This window comes from Oreochromis aureus, linkage group 2 (assembly GCF_013358895.1).
Source record: "Oreochromis aureus strain Israel breed Guangdong linkage group 2, ZZ_aureus, whole genome shotgun sequence".
NCBI classification, from domain to species: domain Eukaryota; kingdom Metazoa; phylum Chordata; class Actinopteri; order Cichliformes; family Cichlidae; genus Oreochromis; species Oreochromis aureus.
Window position 1 is genome coordinate 11,124,367 of NC_052943.1, and position 10,634 is coordinate 11,135,000.

The 10,634-nt window shown below is 36.3% G+C and overlaps 2 protein-coding genes across 2 annotated transcripts; both read right to left on the minus strand.

Moving 5' to 3' along the window:
* Positions 1-6,262, minus strand: LOC116329045. The gene is made up of 7 exons (XM_039617633.1): positions 6,217-6,262; positions 4,105-4,335; positions 2,400-2,714; positions 1,951-2,208; positions 1,704-1,868; positions 1,455-1,571; positions 1-1,158 (listed from the first exon to the last, which is right to left on the minus strand). Exons 2-7 carry the CDS (start codon positions 4,151-4,153, stop codon positions 944-946), a joined length of 1,119 nt encoding a protein of 372 aa, XP_039473567.1. The 5' UTR covers positions 4,154-4,335; positions 6,217-6,262; the 3' UTR covers positions 1-943.
* A 2,554-nt stretch (positions 6,263-8,816) lies between these two features.
* Positions 8,817-10,332, minus strand: LOC120432908. The gene is made up of 4 exons (XM_039598294.1): positions 10,124-10,332; positions 9,852-10,040; positions 9,602-9,718; positions 8,817-9,165 (listed from the first exon to the last, which is right to left on the minus strand). Exons 1-4 carry the CDS (start codon positions 10,329-10,331, stop codon positions 8,975-8,977), a joined length of 705 nt encoding a protein of 234 aa, XP_039454228.1. The 5' UTR covers position 10,332; the 3' UTR covers positions 8,817-8,974.
* Between the last annotated feature and the right edge of the window lie 302 nt (positions 10,333-10,634).

Consider the following 10,634-nt stretch of genomic DNA (forward strand, 5'->3'; position numbering starts at 1 on the left):
TTTATTCTATATGAGAGCAGTTCACATACAGGCCTTCATAAGAATCAGTGACTAACTATAGGCTATAAGCAATACTGTTACACCTGCAGAAACATTTTGAGTAAAATAATCAATTAGAAAATAAGTAAAAGGGAGGGGCAGCCATCTGCTGTGAGTGCTGGGGGGTGAGAGGAGGAAGACAGGTCCAAAGAGATGCTGAGAGCAAGAGATTTATAAAAACGTCCATTAAATACAAAGTGGTGTATGAACACCGGAATACCAATTTTAAACCATAACTTGTATTTAAAGGAAAAGTTAGAAGTTCCACTAAGAAAAGACATAAATAAGAATTACCATCTAACAAATCTTTCATTACACTGACACTGTTAACTTAACTAAATAAAAATACAATAAAGAACAAACTGAGTCATCTTTACTGGAACAGGTTGTGATATCTGGGACAGATATTATTAATGATTAATGTTTGTGAATATCTATGGACATTAAAAATATTATTTTAGTATTATTATAATAATGTATTAATAATAATGAGTTATTATTGATTGTTTCTATTCAATATGTACATTTGGATCACTGTAAAGTGTTGCTGCAGTGAAATTTGTCAAAAAATGTTTTTCAATTTTACCTTATTTCTTTAACGAGATAAGTGAAAAACATGTCACGCTGACGACAGGAGGAAATCTCAGATCTTTAACAGAATACAAATAAAAAATATAATAATACACTCATGGTGCTTGTAATTGAGAGCCACCTAATACAGTATGGATTTATGCCCTGTTATGAACAACAAGTGCAGTGAAAGTGAAGAAAATCAATATGTATGAGCTTTGATGTGAAAAGCTCATACACTGAAAATCACAATAAATGAGAGACATTCACACATCTTGACAACAAGTCCTCCTCTGTGGCTCTTCAGTGGTTATTCTGCATAGAAGCTCTTAATTCACCTGACTTTATGAACCCTGGCGTACAAGCAATCGTCTTCTGTAGGTTCAGTGTGCTGAGGGAGCTTTGAAATCTTGACTTGGCCATACTCCACCTCTGCTTCCACCTCTGCTTCCACCTCTGTTTCCACCTGTCCTGTTTGCTCCACTTGCTTCTCCTGCTGTTTCATGACCCCTAGATTAGCATAGCTTACTTCATGGTCACCTTCTTCATCTGCAAATTAGCAAGAAATGTGAGAAATTGTGAGACTTCTTTGCTTATTTTTGATAGGAGTGAAATAGAAATGTTCACTGCCGTGTCTGCTGTGTAAACAGCTGTTTAATTTTAGCACAAAGACTGGAGATGATGTGAAATGGTTTGTCTGACTCTGATCAAAGTTCACACAAACAAAAAGATTTTTAAAAAGTTTCAATAGTGAAATGTAGTTTTATCTTTGGAGGGACCTCTTTCTCCTTCTTTCCAGTTATTGTGTTAAAGTTAGGTGATCAGGGATAATCAGGGATTTGTACCTTTTTGTTTTGTTGGTCTGTAGTTTTGCTTTTGCCTCTGAGCACAGATGAGTGCTACACCCACAACTAAGTAAATTACAGCTGCTGAGAGAACAACACCAACCAGTGGGAAATATCCTGTTCAAAACAAAGAAAGCCACAAACACAGATGTTTGAGTCAGCAAACATACAGTATGTTCTTAAAAAAGGACAAGAAGAAAAAAGAAAAATTACACACATAGATCTACAGAGTTTTTATTTTCCACTTACTTATGTACCATGGGTCATCACTGCTGCTAGTGGAGTTTTCTTTTGACACAGTGCCAGTTTGTGTATGGTCTGTTGTTGTTTCAATACACAGGGTATTATTGGCTTCATACACCCACCCTGATATCTGTGTCCCATTGACTGAAGTGCAGTTAATGAAAATGAAGCCTGACAGCAAAAACGTATAATTAATGAAAGACTGAGTGACCAAAATGATCATATTTGTAATTATCACAATGTTCTCACTCACCACAGGTGGATATCATCTCCTCTTTGGAGACACTACTGACATTGTTCCTGACTGAGCAGACCAGACGTCCTGAGACGTGCTGTTTCAGAGTGATGATGTTAGTCTTAGTATTTACAGAAAAGAGTTCAGCATCTGTCAGTGTGCGTCCATCCAGAGTCCAGGTGTACTGAGGACTGTCCCCTCCCTCAGAGGAGCAAGACACCCTCCTCTCTCCCTGGGACAGACACTCAGAGACCAGCAGGACAGAGGACACAGGAGCTGAGAGAAACACACACAGATGAGTTTAGATTTATATACCAGAATTGTTAAAATTCTTTACAGTCTCAAATGAAGAACAGGGAAAGCACAAAATACATGTATCTGAACATTTTTTATATTTATTGTATAGATCAGCAAAACATTGTTACATTTATATCTATTAATCTGTTATGTACAGAGAAAAAAAATACCTTGAATAAACAACTGTAAAGTTTGCACGCCTGATGATCTTCCATCTGAATCATAGGTTTTAAGGCTATAATTACCACTGTCTGTCCTGCTCAGGTTATTGAGCCTAAATGTTCCATTACTGGCAATAAAGATAGACCTGTTTCCTATCATATTAACCTGATCATTTTTCACATCTAACATTTTTAAAGAATTCTTTAATAATTGGTATCTAGGTAATTCTGAGGTGCTGTCCATCAGTTGGATGTCCACACTTCCTTCCAAAGTTCCAAAACACTGAGCTCCATCCTGTCTGGCATCACAGTAAGTTTCCACACCTGCAAACAAAAATAAGGTTGTCATAGGTGTTAGTTTAGCCCCACATGCATGATGCAGTGGCCTGAATTCTAGCCTAGAGGGCTTTGGCTGTGTGCCCTCCTTTCTTGTCTCCTCTTTACTGAACGCTATCTGATCTGCTGTCTGAACAAATGTTTCAGACAGCAGATCAGAAGGGGAAACAAAAGAGGGTCAAAGCACAAAGTAATGGTTGATAGACCTGTACACCAGGACTCTAAGACTAGGCAGACCAACCTGAGCACTGGCTGGATTAACTATAGGAACACTTGAAACTCAGTGCCTCACACATGGATTTTGTTGTGCTTGGCGTTGTACAAGACTAAGAATTATAACAATACTGCTTCAGACTTCATTGTTGCCATTCTTACATTTGACATTTTGTACTGTCGTAATTCAGTTCTGTGAATTTAGGATGTAGTTAGAATGATGTGAAAATGTTCCCTGTTCCTCTCTACTCTGACTGTATTGACTCAGCAGGCAGCTTTCAGACAAACTCCTCTACTTCACACAGATGCAAACTTGTACAGCTTACATACAGCCCACAACATATTTCCTGTTAGTGATCATTTCCAGATAAGAACATGTAAATATAGACCAGGCAGGAAGAGATTAGTATCACATCTTACATTTGCTTTCAGTATCTTAGTATTAACTACTTAAAGCACTTGTAAGTAGTCAATATCAGGTTATTCATACTAAAATCTCCTCGTCCAACTTAATATCATCTGACTGATTCCTGTTCTACATTCAAGTAAATATTTTATCTTCTTCAAATTATTTAAAAAGTAAAATTTTTCCCATTCAATATGCGTTATATTCACATTGGATAACCAACATAAATGACAGATTGCTTCACATCTCAACTCTGAAATCATGGCACAAGAAATAACCATTTGCAAGTTGTTTACACTCATTCTACGTCAAGACAGTTGAAATGAAAAACATTTTAACATGTAAAAATGAAAATGGATCTAAATGTGACATGAGACACATACCATGAAAACAAACAAAAAAAGTGTGCAAACATGAAGTTGGTTTTGTATAAGAGAAATAAATAGAAATAGTCTAAATAATTCCCGAGTATTAGATTCTAAAACGTATGCACAACCTGTCCAGGATGTACCCCACCTTTATCCCTTTGAAAAGCTCTGCTTGAGAATATATAATGTATATATATATATATATATATATATTTGTTACTGAATATGGAAACGCTTTTTAGTATTTTAGTACTCAAGATCCTTTTTAATTATCTCTCATAATAATGGATAATGTAAAGCTTTTATTAAGTGCACTTGATCTTATTTGTGTAAAACATGTTAATAATCATTTAAAATAAAGTGCTAGTAGAAATACATGAAAAAAGCTCACTATAAGAAACTCCGACCAGCAGCACCAGCAGTCCCACCGCAGCTTTCATGTCTCCTCTCTGTTCAGTGTGTGAGACCCAGATAGAAACAGCCTGCAATGTATCCTGTTAAAAGCTTTGACCTATAAGAACATTGTTATAGTCATCTTTTGTTTTTCTTTTTCTCTGAGGTGTAACTAAGGAGGGCTTATTTTTCTTCCGCTTTCAACATCCCACGACTGGACATTTCTGAGCTGAAAAAAAGGAAACAATCCTTATAAGTAGTCAAACAGAGAGCTAATCTTTGTAAGATAAAACTTTATAACCACAGCCACATCTCTTCTGCATATAATGATAATAATAATAATAATAATGATAGATTTTATTTGAAAGCACCTTTCAAGACACCCAAGGACACTTGACGATAGAATAAAACACATAATAGAACAATGACAACGAGGAACAATAAGAAAACAAAAGCACAACGTAAAATAAACAAACAATAGGTTCACAGTGAATATGCAGATTTGAATAGATGGGTTTTGAGTTGAGGTTTAAACTGGGGGAGAGAACCAATGTTTCTTATATCTGGGGATAGAGAGTCCCACAGCCTGGGAGCAGAGCAACTGAAAGCTCTGAAGGTGAGCAGTAGAAGTTTGTATTTAATCTGGAATTTCACAGGGAGCCAGTGAAGTTCCTGGAGAACAGGGGTGATGTGCTGGTAGGAGGGGGTTCTGGTAATAATGCGGGCAGCAGAGTTTTGATCCAGTTTGAACCAAGCTTATGGAGTGATTTTTGGGGGAGACCATGGAAGAGAGAATTACAATAGTCAGTACGGGAGGTAACAAGACTGTGGACAAGAATGGACGCATATGTTTGAAGTGTGTCGTCACCTTAATTTAGATTTTTATAAAGTCAGAAACAACCATGATACAGTTTTGGCCAAAAGTTTTGTCAGTGGCACCCGCCCCTTTGCTCGTCAGTGAAAGTGCCCTTTTCTTGAGGCATTTTTTTGTTTGTCTTTTTAATGTGTGTGTGTGTGTGTGTGTGTGTGTGTGTGTGTGTGGAGTAATAACATTTGACTATTAACACCAATTTTGCTAAATAAAGGATCTGGCTTGCATCAGTCACATTATGACTTTTAAGCAATGCTCTCCCTTAATGGCAGAGAGCGCTGGTTACGAACTGGGAACGAGCTCACAAAGAGCACTCGCATTTTTCAAGCATACAACACACGGAGACAAATAGGAAGAACAAAAATACAGAACAAAACCTTTACTAGAAACATGATACCAAGAACGCAGGGGAGGCACAGGAACAGAACAGAAAACCTAGAAACTATAAATATAATACAGACAGAAAACAATCATTCAAAGAATATAACTTAAACCAAAAACACAAACACTGGGTCTCCACACCCAGTACTGTGACAAGTTACAGTTGTAAAATTCTGTTTATTAGCTTTATTGTGTAAAGGATCATTTCAAAATGTATTCAGAGACTTGATACTTGATACCACAGCATGTGCATGAGTCAGAAACAGACAGCCCAAACATAGCATCCTCAGTGTCTGTCAACTCAGCAGCCAGATTCAGACTCGTACAACCTACTTTCAGCATGTTTCCTGTTAGTGTTGAGCTTCAGAAAAGAATGTGTAAATTTAGACTAGACAGGAAGTGATCACTATCACACGTGACAACTGCTCCAAAGTATCTTAGAATTAATAAATTAAAAAAGTGCACTTGATCTTATTTGTGTAAAACATGTTAATAATCATTTAAAATAAAGTGCTAGTAGAAATACATGAAAAAAGCTCACTATAAGAAACTCCGACCAGCAGCACCAGCAGTCCAACCGCTTTTTTGTTGTTTGTAAAAACAAACAACAAAAAAGCGTGCAGCCAGGATTTTGGTTTTGTGAAGCAGAAACAGAAATAGTCTAAATGATTCCAGAATATTTGATTTGATTTTTTAATATATGGAAACGAATAGTGAAAAATATTTTTTCTTTTTTTGAGTACTATTGTATTTGGGATGCTTTACATATTACTCTAATAATGTAAAGCTTTTATTGACTGCACTTGATCTGATTCCTGCAAAACGTGTGAATAAAGATGAAAAAAGTCAACTGCTCACCATAAGAAACTGACCAACATCACCAGCAGTCCACCCACAGCTTTCATGTCTCCTCTCTGTTCAGTGCTTGTGACCCAGTCAGCAGCTGCCTGCAGTCTGTCCTGGTAGAGATCAGTGTCAGGGGAGAATGCATAAAAACTTGACTAATAAGAGCATCGTTATATTAACCTGGTTTTTCTGAGTAACAGGCTCCTATAGCGACGTCATACTTTGACACAAGATAAAGAAATGCTTCACTGAGTGAATGGGTTAAATGCAGAGAGGAATTTCCCCACGGGGATCAATAAAGTATACATCATTATTATTACATTATTATTCATTATTATTAAATTTTACAACAGAAAAAAAAATGATGGTATTTACAGATGTATCCAGAAATGTGTATTTGTGTGTTGGGAATAGAAATCGGAAATACATGCAGCAATTTGTTAAAATGTGCAAACAAATGTTGGGATACCATATTTGAGAGATGTTTTTATTAATGCCACCAGATGGCACTGTCTCTCTTGAAATGCCCCTAGTCAGGTAAGGAGATAGTGGCGTTATATGTAGAGACAGTCACTGAATTATGCAAGCTTGTATTAATCCAACATTAACAGTACTGCTGTTCAGTACGTAACATTTTGGTATCAATTGAATACTAAGTAAATACAATTTAGAAATTTTGATTTGTGTAGAGTTTCTAGTGTTGTATGAATTGTTCTGTATGAGTTGAACTGAAACCCCGGCATCATTTTACTGTTGTCACAATGTTATATCAAGAAAACTAGTTTATTCTAGTCAAACTATGATGTATGATGTTTTTCACAGACTGAAGAACAACAATCAATGCAGGAATGGACATATATACATTTATTTTGAATGAGAGCAGTTCACATACAGGCCTTCATAAGAATTAATGACTAACTCTATTTAATCTGTCAAAGCGCTTATTACAAATTTTTGCTATAAGTAATATTGTTATGGCTGCAGTCAAATAATCAATTAGTACATAAGTAAAGTTAATATTTACTGAAACAAATGAAGCATCTTTATTTAATTTCTTCCCCTTCAGTTTTCTGTACATGTTAATATGACCTTTCACTGTTCCGTTCAATTTTATTTATGCAGTGCCAACAACAGACAACTAAAAGACCTTTACATCATGTTGGAGGATACAATAAGGTACAGAGAAAACCCCAACAATCAGACAGCCCTCTATGGACAAGCACTTAGTGACAGTGGGAAGGAAAAACTTCTATTTAACAGGAAGAAACCTCGAGCAGAACCAGGCTCAGGCAGGGGCAGCCATCTGCCGTGAGCGGTTGGGGGTGAGAGGAGCAAGACAGGACCAAACAGATGCTAGAGCTAGAGATTTATAAAAAAAAGAATGATTAAATAAAGTGGTGAACAGTGAAATACCAATTTTAAACCATAACTTATATTTAACCCTTGTATGGTGTTCGTATTTTTGTTACTCAGCCAGTGTTCATGGGTCTGGTGGACCCGCTAGAGTTTTGGCTTTCCAATTAACATTATCAAACAATTTTATGTTAAATTACTCAACAGATGTTTACTTTATCCCAATTACGAGCCATGTGAACAGCAAACATGGTTAATTTTTTCCTTTTACCTTTGTTCGATCACATTCATGAATTAATGTGCTTCTCGTTTTTTGTCAATAAAATGTTATAAAAAAAATAAAATCAGTTCTAATCAAGTGTACATATCCTTATACCATATTTTGCAGGTTTTGATGGTATATGCTGCCTAAAGGGGCAACGGCCTGTAAATGGCATGGGTCTCACAGACCCGAACACCATACAACGGTTAAGGGAAAAGTTAGAAGCTGCTGAAGTTCCCTGCTGCCATTAAGAAAAGCCATAAATAAGAGTTACCATCTAACAAATCTTTCATTACATTAACACTGTTAGATTAACTAATTAAAAATACAATAAAGAACAAACTGAGTCATCTATATTGGAACAGGTTGTGATATCTGGGACAGATATTAACAATGATTAATGTTTGTGAATATCTATGGGCACTATGAAAAATATGTTAAAATATACATTGCTCCAGGATAGGGAAGGGTAAAATATACATTTATCACTATTAATAATTTACTATTAATATAAATGAGTTATTAACTTATTATTTTTATCCAATATGTTAATTTGTCACAAATACCTTCTAATGACAGGCAGATAAGCCGCTCTCTCCACACAGATGATTTCTTTGTGTTTGTCTAGTCTTTGGTCTTCAGTCTCAACATAACTGTAAAGTTTGCAAAGTTTATGTATGTTTGGAGGGAGGCTGAGCTGCTTTATTGTCAATACACTGACAAAGTGCACTCCAGATATGTGTGTTAAACCAGCTCTTAGATAATTGTTAGTATAAAAAAGATGCCAAGATGTTAAAAACACAACTTCCCCAGATCCAGAAAATGATAAATATTGCTAGTATTATGTCTATAGGAAGTAATTTGATATTGCTTAATCTATCAATTTTAACTGTCTAATGTTTCTCAAGATTTTTTTTTAACACCATGTTCTCTTTTTCTGTGTTGCTGCAGTGAAATTTGTCACACTTAAATGATAACAGGAGGAAATCTCAGATCTTTAACAGGATACAAAAAAGAAAAAAAAAACACTCATAAAAGCTGTGGTTGAAAAGCTCGTACACAGAAAATCACAATAAATGAGAGACATTCACACATCTTGACAACAAGTCCTCCTCTGTGGCTCTTCAGTGGTTATTCTGCATAGAAGCCCTTAATTCACCTGACTTTATGAACCCTGGCATACAAGCAATCGTCTTCTGTAGTTTCAGTGTCCTGAGGCAGCTCGAAAAACTGGACTTGGCTAAACTCTACCTCTGCTTCCACCTCTGCTATTTGCTCCACTTGCTTCTCCTGCAGTTGCATGACCTCTAGATTAGCATAGGTTACTTCATGCTCACCTTCTTCATCTGAAAATTAGCAAGAAATTTGAGAAATTGTGAGACTTCTTTGCTTTTTTGATAGGAGTGAAATAGAAATGTTCACTGTCATGTCTGCTGTGGAAACAGCTGTTTAGTTTTAGCACAAAAACTGGAGATGATGTGAAATGGTTTGTCTGACTCTGATTGAGGTTCACACAAAAATGTTCCAATAGTGAAATGTAGTTTTATCTTTGGAGAGCGCTGTTTCTCCTTCTTTGTAGTTATTGTATTAAAGTTAGCTGATCAGCAACAACCAAAAATTACATGGACATATGCCAAATGCATCAATAAACCGATCCTAAAACAGCAAAACGGTTTATTAAACAATGTAAAATTATGATGTATATTTAAAAACAACAAGAAAACAAAATCCAAAAGGTACACTAACCCGAGCAAGTGATTGAGGAAAAAATAAGTTTTGTACCTTTTTGTTTCGTTGGTCTGTAGTTTTGCTTTTTCCTCTGATCACAGATGAGTGCTACACCCACAACTAAGTAAATTACAGCTGCTGAGAGAACAACACCGACCAATGGGAAATATCCTGTTCAAAACAAACAAGGCCACAAACACAGATGTTTGAGTCAGCAAACATACAGTATGTTCTTATAAAAAAGGACAAGAAGGAAGAGGAAAATTACACACATAGATCTACAGAGTTTTTATTTTCCACTCACTAATGTTCCATGGGTCATTACTGCTGTTAGCAAAGTGTTTCTTTGACACTATGCTGCTTTGTGTCGACTCTGTTGTTGGTTCTCGTGTAGGTTGTGTTGTTGGTTCAATACACAGGGTGTAATTGGCTTCATGCACCCACCCTGATATCTGTGTCCCATTGATTAAGGTGCAGTTAATGAAAATGAAGCCTATGAGTATAAAAATATACTTGATGAAAGACAGAATGACCAGAATCATCAAAGTTGTCGTTTGTCACAGTGTTCTCACTCACTGCAGGTGGATATCATCTCCTCTGTGGAGACATTACTGACGTTGTTCCTGACTGAGCAGACCAGATGTCCTGAGACGTGCTGTTTCAGAGTGATGATGTTAGTCTCATTATTTTCAGAAAGGAGCTCAGCATCTGTCAGTGTGCGTCCATCCAGAGTCCAGCTGTACTGAGGACTGTCCCCTCCCTCAGAGGAGCAGGACACCCTCATCTCTCCCAGGGACAGACACTCAGACACCAGCAGGACAGAGGACACAGGAGCTGAGAGAAACACACACAGATGAGTTTAGATGTTAAATCAGAATCTTGATCATTCTAAAGTATAAAGAATAACATATAGGCATCCAAAGTTTTGTAAGATATGCTTTATAGATTAAAATTATAATTTAATTTATAGATTAATTCATAACTACTAATGTTAGCATTTTCCAACAGGGAAAACATTACCTTGAATAAACAACTGTAAAGTCCACACGTCTGATACTCCTCCATCTGAATCAAAGGTTTGAAGGGT

Coding starts and splice junctions, on each gene's coding strand:
- LOC120432908 (XM_039598294.1), bottom strand. CDS start 10,331: ATGAGGGTGTCCTGCTCCTCTGAGGGAGGGGACAGTCCTCAGTACAGC. Junction 10,041..10,123: donor GGAGATGATATCCACCTGCA/GTGAGTGAGAAC, acceptor TTATACTCATAG/GCTTCATTTTCATTAACTGC. Junction 9,166..9,601: donor CAGACCAACGAAACAAAAAG/GTACAAAACTTA, acceptor GCTAATTTTCAG/ATGAAGAAGGTGAGCATGAA.
- LOC116329045 (XM_039617633.1), bottom strand. CDS start 4,153: ATGAAAGCTGCGGTGGGACTGCTGGTGCTGCTGGTCGGAGTTTCTTAT. Junction 2,715..4,104: donor GCTGGTCGGAGTTTCTTATA/GTGAGCTTTTTT, acceptor TTTTGTTTGCAG/GTGTGGAAACTTACTGTGAT. Junction 1,869..1,950: donor GGAGATGATATCCACCTGTG/GTGAGTGAGAAC, acceptor TTTTGCTGTCAG/GCTTCATTTTCATTAACTGC.